The 22792-nt window shown below is 40.3% G+C and overlaps 1 protein-coding gene across 6 annotated transcripts in view; it reads right to left on the bottom strand.

Annotated features, from left to right (window-relative positions):
• Positions 1–22792, bottom strand: part of pik3r1 (phosphoinositide-3-kinase, regulatory subunit 1 (alpha)) — a 49891-nt gene that overhangs the window by 2616 nt on the left and 24483 nt on the right. The window contains exons 3-10 of one of the 6 annotated variants that reach the window (XM_079814524.1): positions 13630–13725; positions 13459–13533; positions 12992–13123; positions 5733–5934; positions 5563–5645; positions 508–614; positions 309–403; positions 11–191 (exon numbers count right to left, since the gene is read on the bottom strand). In XM_079814524.1, the coding sequence (XP_079670650.1) occupies positions 11–191; positions 309–403; positions 508–614; positions 5563–5645; positions 5733–5934; positions 12992–13123; positions 13459–13533; positions 13630–13725 (971 nt within the window). Of the gene's footprint in view, positions 1–10; positions 192–308; positions 408–507; positions 615–1835; positions 2468–3281; positions 3700–5562; positions 5646–5732; positions 5935–12991; positions 13124–13458; positions 13534–13629; positions 13726–22792 lie in introns of those variants that run through there. The other 5 variants (XM_079814525.1, XM_079814528.1, XM_079814527.1 and 2 more) reach the window with 5 other exon arrangements.

Below are 22792 nucleotides of genomic sequence, written 5' to 3'. Positions count from 1 at the left end.
ATTCTATTACCTGTTGGTGCTTGGACACAGGATACAGTAGTTTCACATCTAGTTTGGGGTTGTACTGGGCGAGAGACTCGTGCCTATAGTGGTTGATCAACTCAACCACAGAGTTGAAAGTCAGGGGGTCAGAGAAGCCGTACTTCCCATCACGGTGGAAGATTTTGATTAGCTTGTTGTTACCACCCTTCCTGTATGATCAATAAAAAGGATTTAGAGCAATCCTTAAAGTTGGAAGTCAGTGTCAATGTAAGAACCTTAAATAAAAAGGAATTAGGAAGCACACAGGTTTACAAAAGAGAACGTACCTCAGTGTGAGCGTGTAATCCCCGTGCATTTTAGTGGAGGCATCTCGGACCAAAAACGTACCATCAGCAGTGTCCCTAAGCTTTTCGTTGACCTCCTCCCTGCAAAAGAAAGGGGTTCAAACTGTTACATGAAACAAAATTAAAAAGAATAATAAAAAAATGCATGCTAATCTGACCAAACAATAGGTTTGATGAGTACTTGCCTGGAGATGTCCCCCCAGTACCATTCAGCATCTTGCAGAGCCATGTTGTTGTTCATACCGTTGTTAGTGACAGGCGTTGGTTTGGGTGGCTTGGGAGGTAGTGCTGTAAAGAGAAAAGAGAGAAACTGTTTGAGAAAACAGAACTGCTGATGAACAAGCAGCACTCAAGGTCATTTACATACACAACATGTGCAGGCATGCCCAAACCTTTGTATCCTGACATATCTGTGTTTTCAATATGAATTAACAGTACAACCCAAGAATGCTAATCTTATGCAGAGAAATTACAACCCTCAAAAAATCCTTTGGCTGTGTCAATTTTGCAATGCAGGTTTCCTTCTAATGCGTCAGTCATGTTTTAAAAGCATGCAATGGTTACTGCAGTTTTCCAAATCTCTTGCCTCCTCCCCTCTCAGTGTTTTCCATTTCATTAAATGCAGCTGAGCCCATGCCTCTTGAGCGCTCAGCAGGGAGTCAGATTCTTGACTCAGGGAGAACATATTTCATTGCCCCTTTCAAAAAACCTAATTTCATCATTTCCTGATCTGGCCAGCATTATACAGCATAAGATATTCGTGAGATCCACCGATCACACAGATGAGTCATGGAGATATAAAACAGGGAGAAGGAGCTTTAATTTGGATTTGATATCAGTTATTTAATGCATCCGTTGACTTTTACAACAAGTGCTTCTGAACAAAATTAGCACTGTTTCTAGAAGCAATGCAATGACAGCAGTCATATACCCACTAATGGGCTTTTCAAAGCAATGCAATATGCACATTCATGCAAAAATCGTTAACCATTAAGAACATGTTGCTTCGCTGGGTAGAGGCAGAGGATGTATCTGATTGGCTGCTGCGCCGTGTGACGGGAAGCAGCGGGGGCAGTGCAGTCTCCGTGGAGCATGAGGCAGAGCTGAAGCGGTGGGCTATTTTTATCTTCCAACCCACCCCCACCACCACCACCTCATGCACACTCACTGTCTCTTCTTTTGTTCACTTCAGTCACTATCGTCGCTAAGCATTTTCTGTCTAGCGCAATCGCGGAGTATAAAACTCACAGACAAAGATAAACCAGATACAAGAATCTAACTAACAAATCATCCCATGCTTTGTGGTACCTAAAGCAGATGCGTCCCCCATTTACACACAATATTCCACACAACGACTAATGTATCTGTCACCATAAGAACACGTCAATGGCAAGATGTTAAACCCATTTTGAGACCAACAAAATGCATCCAAGAGCACGGACATAGCTGTCACCATCAAATTAAGACTTAAGAATGACATGTTTGTAATGCACAAACTTCAACAGTTACCTGGCGCGTCTATTTCTATGTAAAACAGCAGGTCTGATCCAAATCCTGATCCAGTGTCAAGTCTTGGACTCTCTAAATCCGCCATGCCTAAGGGTGTGTTGCATATCTGGAAGGATACGCATGCAGTTTCTTTGCAAACCTTGTCTGAATGGATACTATGAATCCAGGTTCTTCTCACTCATCGCTTTGAGATCAATTCTTTAAAAGCCTTGGAGAGTGGAGTCAGTGAAAGCCATTACATCACTTACCCCAGCCAATGATGCTGCAGGACTGTTGCTGGCCACTCCTGCCTCATCACCTGCCTCTATTTCTTCCAAGTACTGAGTGCAATGATGTCATTGCAACAATGCTTTGTCCGTTCAAAAGTCGACAATGAAAAGTGCATCAAAAGCAAGATTTATATACTCTAACTTGTGATCCAGCAATATCCTTTATCCGTGATGAAAACATGCGTTATCCAAGCTGTTTTAATGCGTCCAAACAGAGGGAGTTGAATCAGAGACAAGGTGCACTGCAGCACAGCATCTTTCGAATGAGAAAAAGGAACTGAAGCTTTACTGTCTTTCTCTGTCACCCCCTCCCTTCCTGTATCTGTGATGCAGCTTTGCTAAGCCCCGCCTCACTCCGAACATAAGCGATCAGCACGGCCTCTGTGCTGGTAGGCAGACAAAATCGCTGCTGCAGCGGCACGTAGGCAGTCCCTACGTCAAAGACAAGGCCAGGTCAGGAGGCAGGCACGGCTTGCAAATACTTCTTATAATCCCCACATGCGACTCACAGAGGACTGTAGAAGTGTAGAGATCAGCTATTCGTGCTTAAGAGGGTACCTGAAATAGCCACAATTCTCAGTAGGGTTAAAACAGTCACAGGAACATGGGCTATTGTCAAGCTTGGCACTCTAATGACAGGTCAGAAAGGCACTTCAGCTGGGGGTCTTAACAGCCATACAGTAAGTTTAAGTGTAACTGACTGCCACTGGGAAATCAATGGATAAGGAAGCGTGTAAAAAATAAATTAAAACTTCATGGACTCTTTGCATTTTAAAGAAATTCTATACCCTAACTTTTATTGGAGCTGATGAATAATGCAACACATTCACCTCGCATGCTCAGGCATGCTGGTGTCAGTCAAACAGGTTAACCCACTTTTCGTAGCAGGTTGCACTTGGAGTGCTAGACTTGATACACACAAGTATCAAGTACACAATCATACAGGAGAGTAGCACTGATATACAAGCCTGTCAGAGCTTTAGTGAAAGATCTAGAACAGGACACAAAATAGGACCTCTGAAAGAACCACTATCATACGCTATGAAAAACCCGGTAACTCCCGAAGTGATGACATGCTGCTTTACTTTGATACATTTTCTGTCTACCAAACTGCTTTTGACAAAAGTAACCCAATCATTACACCAAACTTCCTGAGACACCAAAACCACACACTTACATTGCAGGTTGTGCATGTTAAGCAAAAGTCAAGCAGCCTTTTCGTTCAGCAAGTCTGTCCAGTAAGCATCACTTGTGATTCTTGGTAAATCCAAAAGACGGTACTCTTGTGGTTTTGAAAATTTTTCCCACTTGACTGGTGTAGGAGTCTAAAAATCACTGTGGCAGTCTGAAGAAATCCAGCAAAATCCGAGTTAAGAAAGAAAAGTTGGTGCGACAGGTTGAGTCCGGAGAACTAAAGCAGGTCTGAGAGGGGTGGAGAATGACGCCTGCTCCGGGACGGCCGGGTAAATGATTGCTGGGGTCGCACTGCTGCTAGCCGACTTGCGATTTCTCTCGCTCGCGCTCTCTCTCTCTCTCTGCTCATTCACTCTCTCTGGCTCCAAGGGTTCAGTCTCATGATTAACTCGCTCAGGTTCAAATATTTGCTGAGCTGTGCACCCTTATGTTTTGGGAGGGGAATGTGGCACAGACAGGAGGGGGCCAGGGGGATGGGGGTGGAGTAAAGTCCTCGGAAGTGATCGTTGCGCGTGTGTGTGTTAGAATGCATGCAAGACCGAACAGCCGCCGCTGCAAGCTAACAAGAGAGCTCTGTGGAGCAGACCGCACTTCAAGCCAAACCAATCCAAGTGGGCCTTTTGCCACCTGCTTAAATTAGCTACCTAGTAACTAGGAACATGTGCACACACGCATCCACACACTCAAATTAACACACATATCAACAGCTACACACTGCCACATGTGCAGGAATCGTGTATGGGCAGGTCAGTAAGGCAACAAGTAGCAGTAATAGGTGGCACTTGTGTGACCCATGTTTGTGTAAAAGCTTGTACAGGAGGTTCAGGAAGAAACTGAGCTGTCCGAGCAGCAAGGAGGCAAGTGTGCGTTTAAGTCTGGACTCGTCTCACCCAACCCAGCCTCCTGCAGGTGCAAATTACTGACAGCTGAGCTTCCTCTATGCCAGGGCAAGGTATAAATAGGCCCTAACAGGTAATAAAACATTTAAACGGTCACACAGCCAGACTTGGGAGAGAGATAGACGGATAAAGACAGGGAGTGAAGCAGGGCGAGAGACTTTACTAGTGCTATAAAAGTCCAACTAGACAACTGGTCTGTGTTCAGAGCAACACACACACACACACACACACACACACACACACACACACACACACACACACACACACACACACACACACACACACACACACACACACACACACACACACACACACACACACACACACACACACACACACACACACACACACACACACACACACACACACACACACACACACACACACACACACACACACACACACACACACACACACACACACACACACACACACACACACACACACACACACACACACACACACACACACACACACACACACACACACACACACACACACACACACACACACACACACACACACACACACACACACACACACACACACACACACACACACACACACACACACACACACACACACACACACACACACACACACACACACACACACACACACACACACACACACACACACGTGTCTCTGTGGCCTGTCCCATCTCTAAATGAACCTGACCCACAAAAGCAAGGGAGTGGAACAGATTTTTCGACAGAGCACTACCAGCCATTAAACATTCATATCAAAGTATTTTGCAGCCAAGAATGCATACTGCTGAAGTGAAAAGGCTACTTCATACAAGAGTTTAAGAATATCAATGCAGTCTTCCCTTTTTCTGCTTAAAGCACATCAGAACCAGATATCTCCCATTCTTTGTACATCTATTTCTATACATTCTTTGGAGTTGTATGTGCTTTTTGATCTTTTGTAAGAGTGTGAACATCTGTTGAAGCTGTGGCCTAGTGGCTAGCACTTACCATTAAGCCAAGGTGTCTCATCCAGCAAACCCAGGTGCAAGACCATTACACATACATTTCAATACCAGTTACCTTTCCCTATCTTCTCCACATTGTTGCCAGTTGATTCATCTACTCCAATACATCGTTGAATGCGCATGTGTGACCATTGTGCTTATTTGAACAACACTGGTTTGAATCCAGTTTGCCATCACTATCCCATTGCCTACACTGTATGCAAAGCTTTAGAGCAATGTTTCTCAACCTTTTTGACTCCAAGACCTGCCTTCATTCAAATATGATGTCAGAATTAGGATTTTTAAGATAACTAAATTTAAATAATTTAAAGGTTGGTTGAAAACCATTGTCTTAAAGTTAAAGTTTGTTATCATTGTTATAGTGCATTTACCTGGAGCTGCCTGACTGTCACTCCATTCGCTGGTCACCAAGACTTCAACTATTCTGATGTGAGCCTCTGGGCTGGGCTCACAGCTGGGAAGGGAAATTGAAACATCAGTTTTTTTGCTAGCAGGCTAGGTGGCAACAGCATGATTCATTAGCATATGTGTCAGGATGTACCTGGTGGGCTGATGTCTGAAGAGTGCCGGACTGAAGATCTCAGCGAGGGCACGAGCACTGAGCAGGTTAGCTGCTGAGGCCTGGCATACACGGGAGAAGTGGCGCAGCAAGCTCTGCAGGGTCAGCCAGTACTGTGGAGGAAGTGCAGCGGAGCTGCCCACCAGCCGCAGGTGATGTGCGCATTCGTCTGTACCCTGCACTTCTGAAGAGACAGACAGACAGACATAAGAGTGTAAAACAAGGGCTTTCTAACACCCACCTGAATACACTTAAAGTGCCGTCATGTGATATAGTTAAAGTGAGCTAAACATCAATAATCAGTGAGGACATATGCAAAAATAGTGTGGAAAATAGCGCTCAGTGTGCAACTAACCGCACAAGATCTTAAGCGAGACAATGACAGAGTGAGTAAGGTACTGTGAGAGGTGATTGGTTGACAGCGCTGATGTCGCAGATAAGTTTTCAGGTTTGCTTTAGGGCTATTAACCACAGATATCCTGTTTCCAGCCACGTGACTTTACCCAAAAGAGAAGTGCGAAGCAAAAAAAAACAACCAACACTGTTCACTCTCAAATACGAGACATGCTAGTTTACAACGCCAAACATTTGTTCTGCAGAGGGCAGGTAAATTCAATGGCCAATACAACACCTGGAATACTTTTTGCTGTTGAATTGGCTAGGGTTAGTAGACACAAAATCAGATAAGTGCTGGAACATGTGTACTCGTAAAAGTATGCACTGTGATGATACAATCACACAATCTTGACAGATGAGTCTGCACTGCTGCTTTTAAAAGGTCACGGGACAGTTATTCCTTGCGTTACTTTATTACCATTGTAAGAGGCTCACCATCTGCCTAACACATCTTGAAAACAATAGCACCACCCTGTGGCTCTTATAATGAAATGAGTTCAATGAAAAATGGTCTGATTATTCCACGCATTTAAAGGACCATAGAAGTTGTGCGCTACATCAGAAACCGTAGAATGAGCCAGACTATTTGTAAAAAATAAATAAAAAAATTATTTTCACTCTGAACATGATAACATGAAAGGAAATCCCACATTTTAATTGACATATTGAACAGTCCTTATTCTAAAACTTCATTAGCTGAACCAGCCTGATTAAAATGCTTTAAAGGTGAACTATGTAGGATTTTTGCAGTAAAATATCCAGAAACTACTAGGCCAGTGTTATATATTTTGTTCAGTTGAGTACTTAGAATATCCCAAATGTTTTCAACTATTTGTAAATCGTGAGAAATTTGCTATTTTAACCACGGAACCGGGACGTGTGAGCTATGGGTGTGAGGGAGTCGCCTGTCGATTGCGTCATATCTGCGTCACCCTCGGTCTCCGGTTTTATTCAGTGAAACACTTTACTTTCACTGCAGTGGAACAAGTGTCACAGCAGCCGCCGAGCGAACGTTATAACTTCCTTTTCAACACACTCAGATATATCTAATACGATAAACAGAGTTGCGTTACCTCAAACTCATAACTGTAAGTGGCTCCGGCAACCGTGTCATAATAAAAGTCCCGCCAGCGACTATGCCATAATAACAGTCCCGCTCTTCAATCGCTCCTGCGGCCTTGCTCAGCTCCACAACACTCGCTCCTGCTCTGCTTCAGACTACAGTAACGTTAATAATCGCATCCATGAACATGATTTCTGCCCGAGTCCTATCCTGACTGTTTCCCACCGGCTGTGAGCTGAAGACCACATGTCCCGACATTCTGCGCTCAAACGTGCCGTCATCAAACTACGCCTTTGTTTTGAACAGGCGACCTCTAGTGGACGGAAAAGTTACATAGTGTAGCTTTAAACACACACTTTTGTTTGATTTGAGCTAAAGCAGCAAACTTTGTTACAGTGAGATTTTATGTAGGGGTGCACCGATCCGATATTAGGATCGGATATCGGCCGCGATACTGACAAAATAGCTGGATCGGGGATCGGAAAAATTAACAGATCCACAAGCCGATCCAGGTGTTTTTTTCCGTCGCAGCAGAACCTACGTCATTCGTCAGCTTCACGTGTGTCGCATGCTAGAAGAGACTCGGCTGTGTGGAGGAGATATTTCACGCTTGCCACGCCAACTAGTTCGTCGCTGTTTCGAGGGTATTACTGCAAAGTAAGGGTCTTTCCTGCATTGACATTTTTTTGACGGCCAAAGCCTAATTTGATGAGTTATTGTGATTTACGAGTGATGTAGAACAGATGCTGCGCTTGTGACTGAGTGACAGAGAGACCGATCTGAGAGCTCCTCCCCCGCGCGCGCTCTCTGGGTCTTCAAAATAATCAGTGTTCGCTCATATTTCACATATTAATCCAAATCAAAAGCTCGGAAGACCGAAACCATGTTGCACGTGACACATTCGGACAATTTTGTCCTTGAATTATCACTGGGTGTGAATTGCGCTCAAAAAACATTGACTCTTCTCTGACCAGCTGACATAAAGCATACTTTCAATAAGCGGGAGACAAATTATATCCAGTTATGAAGTGTTTTCTGTGTGTTGACATCTTTCGCGATGTTCTAACAGACGGGATTCGCACACAACGCGTCTGCTAATGTCCGATTCGTGACCTAATGACTCCTTTGAACCGAATCATTTTAACGACTGGCCAGAACAACTGATCTGTCCAACACTGAACTCATGAACTCAGTTTATTAATTTACTCAGAACGCAACTGAAATGAGAACACAAGTGTGCTTACCCATTTTAGCAAGAGTGGATAGTAAGAATTATTTTTAATTATCAACAGTATTTCATCTTATTTCTGTTGACAATGTGTAGTAAAATAAATAGGCCTAGCCTACAATCATTTAATCTGGAGTGAGGTGAAACCAGAACAAAGTTGTTATTAGCTAGCTGAAATTTTTTATTAAATTGCATATGGTAGAAAATTAGACTATTTGTTAATTTGTAATGCTACTTTTTAATATTGATATGATTATATACCAAAACAATTATCTGTAGTGTAAAAAATGTTTGGTAACTGTCAGATTACTATTGTATGTTTGACCAATACACTGTTTTTTGTTTCCACTGCTACATTTTATTTATTTAAAGAAGTTAGATTACATTCTATTTTAGATTTGAATGCACAATTGTTTTTTAAATAAATAAGAATTCAACACCTTACATACATCTGTTATTTTGTCTTAGTTATGTTTAGTTAGTAAAGTCTGGTGCCTTTAGTCTCTTCAAGGAAGGTATAAGGTGGAAGATATACAGTTTATTATTAATTCAACAATATATCGGATCGGTATCGGGTATCGACAGATACACAAAGCCCAGGCATCGGTATCGGTATCGGGACTGAAAAAGTCGGATCGGTGCACCCCTAATTTTATGTTACCAAAATCTAACCCTGTAACATAGGCGCTGTACTTGCACAGCTAGAACATAGCCGAGGGACGTTACTAAGATCAGAGGTTTTCAAAGTGTGGGTCCGTGACCGATAGGGTCCGCAAAATAATTTGCTGCACTGTATTTCCAGACTACAAGTCACATTTATCCTCTGAAACATGCTACGATTTATATTGCAAAGTGACTCATAGAATGCATTTAAGGTCAATTAAACAAAATGTAGACACTTAAAAGTAGGTACTTCAAGATTTTCATTAATATATTTTTTATGGCAGTATTCGTTGAGGTTTTTTTCTGTGTGACATGCATCAGGAAGAAGTTCCCAGGGACAGAAACGACAAGCGCATTTTGCTAAAGTTTTCTTTATTTTAGAAACAAACCCAAAGTTCTGCTGATATTTTGAAGGTACACACAGAGAAAAAAAAGACCCTTTAGCGTTTCTGACGGAGTATTTTAAGTTGTTTCCACTGATATAATCCAAGTGATCACGGCGGTGCCTCAAAAGCGCACACAACACCATATCAGTTCTAGCATTGCTAACTTAACTTTAACATAACAGCCTCTTCATCATCAAACTAAATGAGACAACTAAACAAAGAGAAGTTATTCGGTTCATTTTAATTTGTCTGTTGGGTAGGCTGTGTAGGTCAGCGTGAGCATTGCTCTGCCGCGATGCTATTCCAAACACATTTTGCGCATGTGAATGCTGCTTTAAGTGGATATTGGGACAAGAGAGAAGTACAAAGCCTTCTTAACATATTAAATAATAGTTTAGTAGTTAATAGTAATTCCAGTTTACTAATGATTCATTCATGGAAACGATTCATGTCGAATGAGAGGTACGCGAGCCCACCGCAGGGTTCAGTTCCAGTTTTGCTTTAAGTTTGTTAAGGGCTTGGCATTTAAAATAAATGTCTGTAATAAAATGGCACTATAACACTTTTTATTTTAAACACATTTTTTGTCATTTTTTTTCTGTTCTGAAAAGGCTACCATTAAATGTAAAAGATTTGGAAAGCATGTTTACAGTCTTATATTGTTAACGTTGCATTTTATTTAGCAGTATTTAACATTATTTCTGAATGTAATCATAAAATGCTACTTACACCGTGTCCTAACTACACGCGATGCAATAACATTCCAGCGACAAGCAACTTGTCTGTCCACACAAGACGCGACTACGAAATGCGACAAAACAATCAAAAAACCACAGCCAATCAGAACAGTGTGTGGGCGGGCTCTCGCGACAAGTGCATGGCACCAGAGATTAATCTTGACGGCACTCGCAAGGAAATGGATAAGTAGCCTACAATAATCAAATTCACAAATATAAGATCATTTAAAGTCAAGTCACCTATATTTATATAACGCTTTTTACAATGCTGATTGTTTCAAAGCAGCTTCACAGTGTTAAACAGGAAAATAATGCAACAGAATTTGATTCGGCTGTACAGACGCTCCGGAGAAAACGGTGATGTCATCCAGCACATTTCAATTATCATATAGTGACAAAGCGGGCAGATCAGTAATTTAGATGAAAATTTATTTGAATATTTTGTTGAAAACTTAGTGTCCCCAACTGAGCAAACCAAGCCAAAGGCGACAGTGGCAAGGAACCAAAACTCCATCAGAAGAAACCAAACTCAGTCTGGTTGCCAGTTCTCCTTTAAACAGTTCTCCTTTAAACATTACTAAAATACATACGGAGTTACTAAAACAATCTTTGTCATAGAATAAACTTGTTTGTTCACAGTTTGAATGTTCTTGTTTCCATTTGTTTAATTTCAAGATCTGAGGAGAATTATCCATTGTTGCTTTTAGTACGACTACGTTACAAAGCCGGGAGCACTAAATGATATTCAAAGTCACATTACACGCTTTTAACCTTAAATAAAGCACATAAACATTACCTGAGATTATGTTTTGTGTTGTTGTTCCAGCCGCGATGTCACAGAAATAGAAACTAAAATTCTAAAATAGAATCATCGCGTGTCGCCGTCGCGGCTGGTTAGAACAAAAACTCAAATTAACATGGAAAAGATACCTTTTATCACGTGTTGTGGTACGTCGCGTGTAGTTAGGACACGGTGCTACACAACGATGCGACTTATCTGTGTTTTTTTCCCTCTCTCAACAAAGCAAGATTGTCCTGGTGTAACTTATTTAACAGAAAAAATACAATTGTGCTGTATTATTAAAAAGTGCATATACAATGAGGACTGTTTGCACCAATAAAACAAGCATATTATGTTCATCATCAGCAACAGCATTTCATCCGTTTAAACATTAGTTTATGAGCAAACTGAGAATTGGAAACTCATCCCGGTGTAAACCTAATTATTCACATGGCAGAATTAAAATGGATTAATACTAGGGCTGTGTACGAATAGTCGAATATTCAATCTGTAATTAATATACAAAAAATAAAAACACTATTCGAATTTTACTATGTTGCTTTGCTGGCCGTAAATGCAGTGAATCCATGATAAATCCCTCTAAACTCGCCGTTATAACTAAATCCACTGGGTGGCGCTGTGGAGCGTGTTATTAAGTTGAGTGTATTTGGTCACAATGTCGTCGTCTGCCTCGCAAAGTTTGGAATTACTTAGATGAAAATTTAAAATTATCTTAAAAATGGAGTTACTTATGATCAAATTAAATATAGTTATCATAATATCATGACCCCAATGAGAAATCACATGAAACACCAGGAGAATGAGGAAAGACAGCTGTCCATCACTGCGTTCACGAGTGCAGGCAAGCACAGACGTTTACTGAGTGAGAGCGAGATGATAATTTATATAATAGCAAAATGAGACATATGCTTTCTTTAAGATTCGTCAAGGGTTTAAGAACAGAAAACTCAAAGTGCTGTTAGAAACGTCTGTCAGCGGGGTGCGTTTCTCACCCGAGAATAATATCATCCACATGATAGTTTTTCTCAACATGAAAATGTGAAACAATTAGTGGTGGGCATAGATTCATTTTTTTAATCTAGATTAATCTCACTGTAATCTTGGAATTAATCTAGATTAAAATGGCTAATTTGAATTCTGCCGAAGGCATTCAGAATATGTGTGCTCGTAAGTGATCGTTTGTCTTTTTGTAGTTTGAATAATAAATAACTTCTGTCCCTTTAAGACCTGACGCACGCATGGATCCCAAACACAGGAACAGTGTTTGGGATCCATGCATGCGTCAGGTCTTAAAGGGACAGAAGTTTACGTTAAAGAGTTACTTCAGTGATTTAGCATTAAGCTTTGTATTTAAACTGGGTCATTTATGCAGTAGAAATGTGAAATTATTTTTTAATTTGGTGCCTTCTAGACTGAGAAAAGACAGAAAATGTATTTTTGTCTCATGTGGACGAAAGACAACAACTCCCACAATGCACTTGCGTCGCTGCCCTACGAGGCCACTCCGTACACCGTCGTTTTGATCTTCATAGTAATACAATCATTTCGTTCAGTTAGAGAATAAACACTACAATTAAAAACTGAATGTGTCTTTTCAATAAAGTGTGAGTGAGCCGAACGAAAGTCACGGCACAGACGTGTCCGATTTTATTCAGCACGAAGAGCAGAGCAGAACTGAGGTAACGTTAAGCGCCAGTCTGGCACGTTTTCAGATCGCATATGGAAGTTAAACTATCACAGGAATTCATTGAAACACTCACTGTATATATATATATATATATATATATATATATATATATATATATATATATATATATATATATATATATATATATATATATATATATATATATATAATATTTTGGGAAAATGCCCATCCCTAATTAATACTATATCATAGAAATCCCATGAGAGTTTTAGAGCTGTTGCCCAAATGCTGATGTGCAGTAATCCTATGGAAACTTACCTTGAGCGATGCGCATCATCTCAGTGTAGATCGTAGAGGGGATGACAGGCTGAGGTAGATCTTGAAGATACCTCCGCAGACCATCACACAACATCTGAAGGTCCATCTGCTCAAGATCCATAGAGGCAGGGTCTGATTCAAAGAACACAAACATGAAACATTAGTGAGACAGGAAGGAACGACCAGGTATAATAACAAGGCACAAGGAGACAAGCAATATATATATTTTTGCTCAATAACTTTTTTTCCCAACCAGATTCAGAGTGGTGCTCAATGTTACAATGCTAGGTTGTTCTGGGTGGTTGCCAGGGTGTTGATATATGGTTTCTAAAATAATTTCTCAGTAGCTGAGAAATTGTGTGAGATTAGATGTCACACGCACGAAGCATGGACAGAAAAGCATTTGTCGCATCGCACCAGTTTACAACAGTTAACAGTGGCAACAGCTAATGGGCTATGTCACTTACCACTATCAAAACACTGTCTGACATCCAGCCCTCCTCCAGCAGTGAAGTTTCGATAGAGAGTAGGGTTGTCTAGACCTGTACAGAGTTTATATGTGAGTTAATACATGTAGAAAATGCAATAATTACGATGTGCATGTACACATGACAAAGAAGTATTCGTGATTGATTCACCTTTCCTCTCAATGGCCTCAAGGAGCTTGAGCAGCATGGGCGGTGCCATCTCTGGAGGAGCGAACTGCTCCGTCAGGTCCAACAGAGTGCTTGAGCCTAAAGGAGAGAAAGTTAAACAATCATATCAAAAAGCCACCAGGTACCTTTGAACAACTCTACTAGCTTTTCATTAAGCACCAAAAACACCATTTCAAAGCCTCCAAGGAAAACAAGAACCATGACCCACTCCACAGTCAAGGGACGCTTAGATCAATAGTCGTCTTCATGTATTTATGTGGTGCAGCAAGGAACACGTTTGGATGGCACATCTAAGCGTGTTTAAGGCTGGTGCTGACCGGTAGGATATGATTAAGTGTGCAGTGGAGGTGGACGAGAAGGATAAAGTAAACAGACCAGTCCAGGTGCGGGCATGAAAGGGCTGCGGGCCTGGCTTGAGCTTTATTTGGATTTGGTGCACAGCATTTTAAAAGGCTTGGATTTCTAAAAGACTCGACTGTTAGCAGCGTCCAACGCCACAGGTCCAAACGCAGTATATTATGAATGGGTTCCCTTTACAGAACTTTTTTATAGAGGCATCAAGAAGATCTTTACAGTTTGCAGAGTTTCTTAGAAGGAATGACTCAAATAAAAAAATTTGAAGGCTGCCTAAATGGAAAAAACAACCACACATGAGGAAATGGGTGTTTAAGCCATCAGAAATAATATTCATGTTTAGTCCCAACTCCCAAGGCTCTGGGACTTTTTTTTTTGCTAGCCTAGGAGATTAGCAAAGAAAGTTGTATTGCTCACACTCCTTCTCTTGAACTCAACTTTGCCAATAATGGACTCCAGATGGCTGTTGCCTTTCAAAGTGACAGAGCATAAGGAGTTATTCATTTTCTGAGAACTTCTGCACTCGAGGCAGAGGGAGTGAAAGACAGATTCCTCATATAGAAATTTGGAGAGTAGTGCCACTTTGGTACGCTGCGCTGAGGGATAACCTTGTGCCCAGACAGACACCTTATCCAGCCAGCTCCTTCTTAGAATCCAAATTCAAAGCGCTGGGCTAATTTTACCTTAGCTCAAAATGCTCTGGTCAAAAGTGACAAATATGGTTCTTGAATTTAACAGATTCTTAACATTTCCCATATCAGTTTGGTGAATTAGCTTAAGTCACTATGCTGTCTTGATAATGAAACTGGCTCAGTTTAAGTCACACTATGGTGGTCTGTAATTACAAAATAAGTAAATAATTAAATCACAAGCCATAATGCACTATTTATGACTTCTTTATGACCTACTCAATTACGTCGTAGAAATGTATATTCCAAGAGTCTTGTGTTTATTTACATGCATTGGATGGGCATTTCCACAGAGGACGCGAGGCTGAAAGGGGAGGGGGGGGGGGATTGAATTGCTTCTAAGTAACTCAGGGTGACTTGATAGCACTGGCCTTCCATGGAGCTAGATTGAATGACATTCAGGATTGATGATAGTGGAATAGTCCAAATGTTTTAGTTCAAGGTTCCACTATGTCCCAGAGACATCGTCTCTAGGATCTTGAGTAACTAAAGAAGAACTAGACTATAGTTCATAGGTGTTCGACCATGAAAAATACACCGCAATGGGAGGTTGCTTACAGGTAATAAGTTAAGTTAAAACAGCCCATCCTAAAGTTTCACCCAGAATCTGTTCTTCAGTGTAAGTCTCCTTACACTCTCCTTAAAAAGCTGCGTGACGTTACTAGTGTTAGACCGGTATATCGGCCGGCCGATATATCGGGCCAATGTTTGCGATTTTTTACATGTATCGGCAGATACAAGGCTGCTGCGTTCGCCGATATTTTTTCCCCGGCATTATTCACAGACAGTCGTCCACAGGCAGCTCGGTGTTGCTGGAGACGCTGCAGTTCATGCACTGCCCCTCCCCCAACTAGCAGAGAGCTGCAATCTTCTCTTCAAGACAACGATAAGTTTTAAACTTTCAAAGCATCTTTTAACTGTTTGACTTAGTTGAAATATTTCCATACACTTTAAAAGTGGAAACACGTTGCTCTATATGTGCTTGCAACTATAGCTAAGCAAGTTTGTGTGTCCAAATGGAAAACGCAAATGTTGAATGCCTCGTCTATAAAACTGCTTGCCATTGTATTTAGGGAGCTGCAAATAGCTAAGCTGTAGACTATTTGTGAGCATACGGTAGCGGTTACGAACACTGGTCATAGGATTAAGTAATGCCGACGTTGTACCATGGTATTTGTGGGAGTTTTATTCAGCGACCACCTGGCTGAGATTTAGACGTGTGTGGTGTGTGTGTGTGTCTCTCTCCAGTGTTTCCCACACATAGACTAAGTCAGGGCCGGCCCGTGGCATAGGCGGAATAGGCAAATGCTAGGGGCGCCAGTCATCCATAGGGGCGCCAAAATGTATTACTGATACTATTTTATTCACATTCATTTGAAATATTACCAAATAAAGCGCAAAAAAACTTAACTAAGTCCCCCGCATCTTCCCGGTCCGCCTCATCGATCTCCCCCGCCGAGCTACTTGAAGTGCGTCAGAAATATAACGCGTGATCAGTTTAACGTTGGGAATTTGTTGTGTCACGTCGCTTCTCGCCGCATCTAATGTAGACAGGATTGCTTTCATTTTTTAGGGTGCTTGGCCGCTCGCTCCAGGTGTAGACACGGTGAAAGTTGCCTGATAATTTATGACGGATGGCCGAATTCTAGTAGGCTATCATAAAAAACAGAAGCCCTCTGATGCAGGCAAGATAAGGGAAACACTGCAAAAATGCTCTTCTTATTTCGTATTTTTGTCTTGTTTCTAGTCTAAATATCTAAACATTCTTAAACCAAGATGCATTTACTAGATAAGTCAAATTATATTTTTTCTTAAGTGAGTTTATGCTTAAAACAAGCTAAATTATCTGCCAATGGGGTGAGAAAAATAATCTTGTTCCTGATTGAAATCTTGTTTCTTGTTTCTGTCCCAAACAGAAGTAAGATCATTTTTCTCACCCCATTTGGCAGATAATTGTGCTAGTTTTAAGCTAAAACTCACTTAATTTTGATTTTTTTTTTTTCCCAGAAAACAAGGAAAAATTTATCTAATGTCATTTTACTAGTACATACATCTTGATTTAAGAATTTTTTGATGTTTGGACTGGACACAAGAAAAATGTACTAAAGAAGAAGAGCATTTTTTGCAGTGTAAAGACAGAGGTAAAGTGATGTAATGAATGAACAGTTTATTTAACTGCATAGTAGTAAAATACTAATGTACGCAAATTAATTCCAGTTTTACCTTAAACTATATGCAAGCAGCTGTTTTGGGTTCTCCAGTGGCCCCAGACAGTGTATTTTGTAAAAAAAAAAAAAAAAAAAATCATATCTGTTTTTTTAAACGCATGTAATATCACTTTTTTAATAGCCTAATGTTTTTACTCTACAGTTGTGCAGTTTTAAGGGGACATATGGACATTTTAAAATGTATTTGCGGAAATTAGTAATGATATTTATATACAGGCTTATTTAAAATAGCAAAATTTTATGTAAATTTCACATTAAATATCTAAATTTCTCAGTTTAATTCATGGTGAAAACATGAATGTGCATATTAGTGGAAGTTTGCTGCCATCTACTGGAAAACAAACACTTTTGCTAGTTCTCAATAGTTGGTGCTTGTACTTGTTATTTGTGTTTAGGCTGTAATGTAGCGTAGGTGCTATTTTTGTATAGTTTAACTATCACCAGCCTTTTTAAAAAAATTAATAATAATAATATTATGAACATAATAATGGGGTAGAATGGACTGGACATCATATAAAACAACAACAATAAAAATTAAAAAACATCAATGCATTAAAAAAATAAAACAGTACCAGTGTTTCCGCAACTTAGACTGATAACATGTAGTGCTAAACCTTGATACAAGGGGCACCAAGTAAAATCTTGCCTAGGGCAGCAAATTGGTCAGGGCCGGCCCTGGACTAAGTTGCAGTGGTGCACCACAGAATCAACACCGGCCGTCACATACTGCGTGTTTTGGCGGCTGCCAAAGCGAATTTTTATCCCGCTATATAGCCTCATTTGATCGGTGAGTGATGAGACTGAGTGTTGCTCTTCTGTTGCGGAGAGAACGAGCAGAGAGCGCGCCCCTCCTCCGGCCACGCACGCGCGCGCACTCTGACCGTCTTCAAACTGTCTTGCTCTCCCTCCCTCGCACATATTAATCAGAATCAATTGAGAATTGACACTAGGGTTGGGAACCGAGAACCGGTTCTTATGCAGAACCGAAACTGATTTTTGAAAAATACCAGAACCGCGCGAAATTCCTAAGTTTCGGTTCCGAAAACGGTTCTGGTGCAATGTGTGTGCGCGAAGCGCTGGAAGCGTATCCTTTCATAGCGAGTGACAGCCAGTGTTGCCAAGTCCGTGGTTTTCCCGCTTTCCACTGTTGCCGCGGGCTGTGTTTCATGTCCGCGAGTTGAAGCGATTGTGCAATTGTGTGGTTTTTTTTGTAAAAACCTGGCAACCCTGGCTCACCTCATCATGAATATTAATTACGTTGCCTGCCGCTTCCAGGAGTGTAACGCAGTTAAGCCTGAAAGCCCTCGCGCTACACATTTACGGTTTTGCGTCAGATATTTTCTCGTTAACCACCAGCATGGCGTAGAGAAAGTCAAAAGTATGGATTCATTTCCAAAGAATGAATGATAATGAAGCAAAATGTAACACATGTGAAAAGTTAATAACATGCAAAGGAGGCTGCACTAGCAATTTGACAAAACATTTGCTACAGCACAGAGTGCCTCAGGGCTTACCAGATTTATAGAGAAAGGCCTATATATATATATATATATATATATATATATATATATATATATATATTTGTCAACCGTTGAGTCACCATGGTTTAGGTAAGCGTTTAGGCACAATTACCTTTGTAATGATGAATTGCAATGTATTATTTACAAGTTCACTGAATAACTGAATTACTATTAAATTAATATACAACTAATTAATAAATATAACTAATAAATATCATTTATAACTTGGTTTTATTCAGAGACAGAGAGATAAAATGTAATAAGACAATTTCAGAGGTGTTCATATGAAAAAAATGTGTTGCAAGAATGGCTTAATTAATACTGTAATATATGTACAGTACAGGACTTTTTTGACATTGCCAACCTGTAAATGAATTTTAGAGCAAGTAATAAACACAAAATGGATTGTTTGAGTTGCGTATTGTGCCTTTTTCCTTTACCACTATTTGTTTAATAATTTTAATGGAACCGGAATCGGAACCGGAATCGTTAGGCGGAACCGGAACCGGAACCGGAAAATTTCTCACGATTCCCAACCCTAATTGACACGATGATAAAAGGTCGAAAGACCAAAGTTTCACATGGAGCATTGGGAGATTTCTTCCTGAATTACCGCTGGTGTTGCTCTAAAAGAGATTAAGTTAAGTGCACCTAAGCATTAAATTACTAGGTTGTAAATAGTTTTAAAATTAAGTATAGTACCATCAGTGTACACTTTATTATGCTGCTTGCTTGTTGATACTGTGTGCAATAGCGTAATTATTTTATTTATGCTTAAATATTTATTTTCAGAATTTATTTTCACCACTTGTTCTACCGCACCTGTTTTTACTATTTGTTAAATATTGTTCTTTTTAGCTCCATAAATATTCCTTTTTTTACATTTTAAATTGTTATCATCATGATTATTGTGTCATTTTTATGTAAATGTAAATTGAGGGAGCAAAAGCAGTATCGGCTCCAAATATCGGCTCAAGAAAATCGGCAGCCCGTATCGGTCATCCGCTAAGGCTGATGAAAAAAAATCCATAATCGGTCGATCCCTAGACGTTACATGCCAAGTATAAGCAAGTAACACTAAGAACTGGGCAGTACAGAAAGAGTGACGTAATCTCACACAATATTATACTTACGCCAAGCTCATCGACCTAGTTTGGAAATCTAGACCCACCCTAGTGGCAGCAAATATAATTTGCAGCCAGGGCGTCTAGCAAGTCTCTGCTGGCATGAGCTGGAAAAACCAAACTCTAGTCAGGGCAATCATATCGTGTATGGAGCTGGTGGGCGGGCTTAACAATGACGGCAGAGTTGTGGCGGTTCCGCGTGCTACTTGAAAGACAACCGATAAACAACCGTTTATCCCGCCCCTCGGATTGAGCCCCGCCAATGGTGTGTTCCCAGACCCAACATCTTGATGTTGGTCTGGCTTGTCAGGTTATCATCGACCCACTGTGAGTAGCAATAGTGGTAACTTAGTGAGTGTTATTGTGAGCAATGCTCTAGAAAGCTCCACAGGAAAAAAACCTTCCGTTTCCACCTTCTAGGCTCAATTTATTCAAGCTGTGCAGCTGAGATTATGCAATCGACCGGGCAATGGAAACAATTAAAGGTGCATTCATGGTCAAGTCCAAGGAGTAGTAAGACTTTACGGGTAAAGGATAAACATTAACTATACTGGTGCATGAAAAAAGCTTAAAATGCCTCTAGTTCTCTGCAAGAAAACGAAGCAATCAGAAAACAGGCAAAAATCAGACCTCCAATCGGTGACTGCAGACTCTGGTTGCCGTAGCAACTCTTGGAAGAGGAAGAAGGGGTCTATGTGCAAGTCTGAACATGCGTGGGGTCTGGATGTGTCGGTCTTGTTTTTTTCTATGCCATGGGATGCAAGGAAGGGGACCACAGGTTAAGGAGGGGAAAGCAGCTTTCTGGGTTTTGTAGAACAATCTCACCATGTCTGAACCGCAGAGCAAGATCAGAACAGTTGCATATGGTGCTGAAGATAGTTTCATCTGCAGTTAATTTTAGAGGTCTATTCGTGTATCTAGCATTTCCATCACTGACTAGTTTGTCTTTAAAAATGTCATTCTAGCAAACTACCAAGTGATCACATTTTCCATAGGGATCAATAAAAGTACTTTTTAAAAAGTGGTTAAACCTGCTTTTGAGGAACAAGTTTAACTGCTATCAATCGTCAAGGTGTAGAAGAAAGCAGTGTTTTCATCAGATGCTCTGGTTACTGTGAATATTTGTACTGTGTATGTTACATGCACTACATGTAATTTTTCCTCTTGGTAGCTTGACAAGTGGTCACTTCAAATTTAAAAGAAAGAGCTGTGTGAAGATTCTTTAAAAAGGTGTTCCAATTAAAAAAAAAAAATGTCTCAAGTGAAATCAGTGTAATTTTGGTGAACTATCCCTTCAAAATTTGTAGAATATATATAAAAACTATTAAAAGGGTTAGTTCACCCAAAAATGAAAATTGTGTCAGTTTACTCACCCACATGTTGTTCCAAACCTGTATGAGTTTATTTCTTCTGTTGAACATAAAACATTATATTTTGACGAATGTTGGTAACCAGACAGTTGACGGTAACCATTGACTTCCATAGTAGAAGAAAAAAAATGGATGTCAATAGCTACCGTCAACTGTCTGGTTACCAACATTTATCATAATATCTTCTTTTGTGTTCAACAGAAGAAAGAAATTCATACAGGTTTGGAACAACACAAGGGTGAGTAAACGACAACTTTCATTTATGGAGGAACTATCTCTTTAACACAAAAACTGATTGTTTCCTAAACTGAAATTCAGAGACTTGGAGCATTTAAAAACAAGTTCATGTCTCCTATAAATCATGTTTATGTAATCGGACCCACTTTATATTAGGTGGCCTTTACTACTATGTACTAACATTTTAATTAATCATTTGATACAATGCACGTATTGTGTGTACATACATGTTTTTACATTGTACTTACATTTTTAAAAATACCTGCATGTAATTACATCTGTAATTAATTTCTGTAGTTACATTTGTAATTACACAGTTGACACTTCCCTTACACATAACCCTACCCTTAAACTTACCTATACCCCCACACCTGTCCCTAACTCTACCCGTATCCCACCTCAATATCAGCAAAGGTGTTTTGCAATACAATTTGAACACAGTAAGTACATTGTACTTATTTTTTGATGTAAGTACATAGTATTTAAGGCCACCTAATATAAAGTAACATGCAATGAAAGAAATAGGCTACCAAAACAGTTATTAAATCAACAGAAAAAAAGAGTGTTTTTTTTATTTTTTAAACAACCCATGTTTCAATAGAGACTGAAGACAAAAAGGCACTGCTTTAGTGCTGATGGTTTGAAACATCTACTGTATTTGCAATTTGTGATTTTATAGTGATGAAACATTCAATGTAAAGCAGAGGGACAGCATCTCTCCCGGGGCAATGCGTGAAAATGCTTCACCTAAGCACACAACAAAAAAATAACAGCACATGACATATCTGAGGCTACTAATCCAGCGTAACATGCAGAAATATTGCTGTGACACGGATGGGTTTTCAATCTACTTGCCCTGTAAAACAGCATTAATTATTTGTGATCTTAGATAAAGAAAACAGGCTATATGTTTTTAGTTGCTTCAAGAGCTTATCTTGTAGCAATCTCAAACTCCTGAAATCAAAATACTTTTATTCCTTTTAATGAGAGTTTATGGTTTAGTTTGCATGCAGGCTTTACCTGCTCAGTGCTTGTTCACTAATGGCAAATCAATATTATATCAGTCAACACAACACTCTCCTGCTGCTGACCTACTGAGGATAATAAAATCAACTACAGGTCTAAGATCAGATCTTACATTGTGTCTACATTAGTGTTAGACCAATATATCGGCAGGCCGATATATCAGGCCGATATTTGCTTGCCATTGTATTTAGGGAGCTGCAAATAGCTAAGTTGTAGGCTATTCATATGCATACAGTAGCTGCTACGAACACTGGTCATAGGATTAAGTAATGCCAACGTACCGTGGTATTTGTGGGAGTTTTATTCAGCGACCACCTGGCTGAGGTTTAGACGCGTGTGCGTGTCTCTCCAGTGTTTCCCACACATAGACTAAGTCGCGGTGGTGTGCCACAGAATCAACACCGGCCGACACATTGCGTTCTTTGGCGCAATTTGTCGATCCCTAGTCTACATGGTACGTGACCTGTCTAGAAAGGGATGGGCATCTTCGGTCCTGGATGTTCACTGTCCTGCAGACTTCTATTAATCCTGAAGACATTGATTACATTTACATTTATTCATTTAGCAGACGCTTTTATCCAAAGCGACTTACAACTG

The sequence above is a fragment of the Gobio gobio genome (genome assembly GCF_949357685.1).
Source record: "Gobio gobio genome assembly, chromosome: 4".
Classification (NCBI taxonomy): domain Eukaryota; kingdom Metazoa; phylum Chordata; class Actinopteri; order Cypriniformes; family Gobionidae; genus Gobio; species Gobio gobio.
Note: the sequence above shows the minus strand (reverse complement) of the source record. Positions and strands in the feature narration are given on the sequence as shown.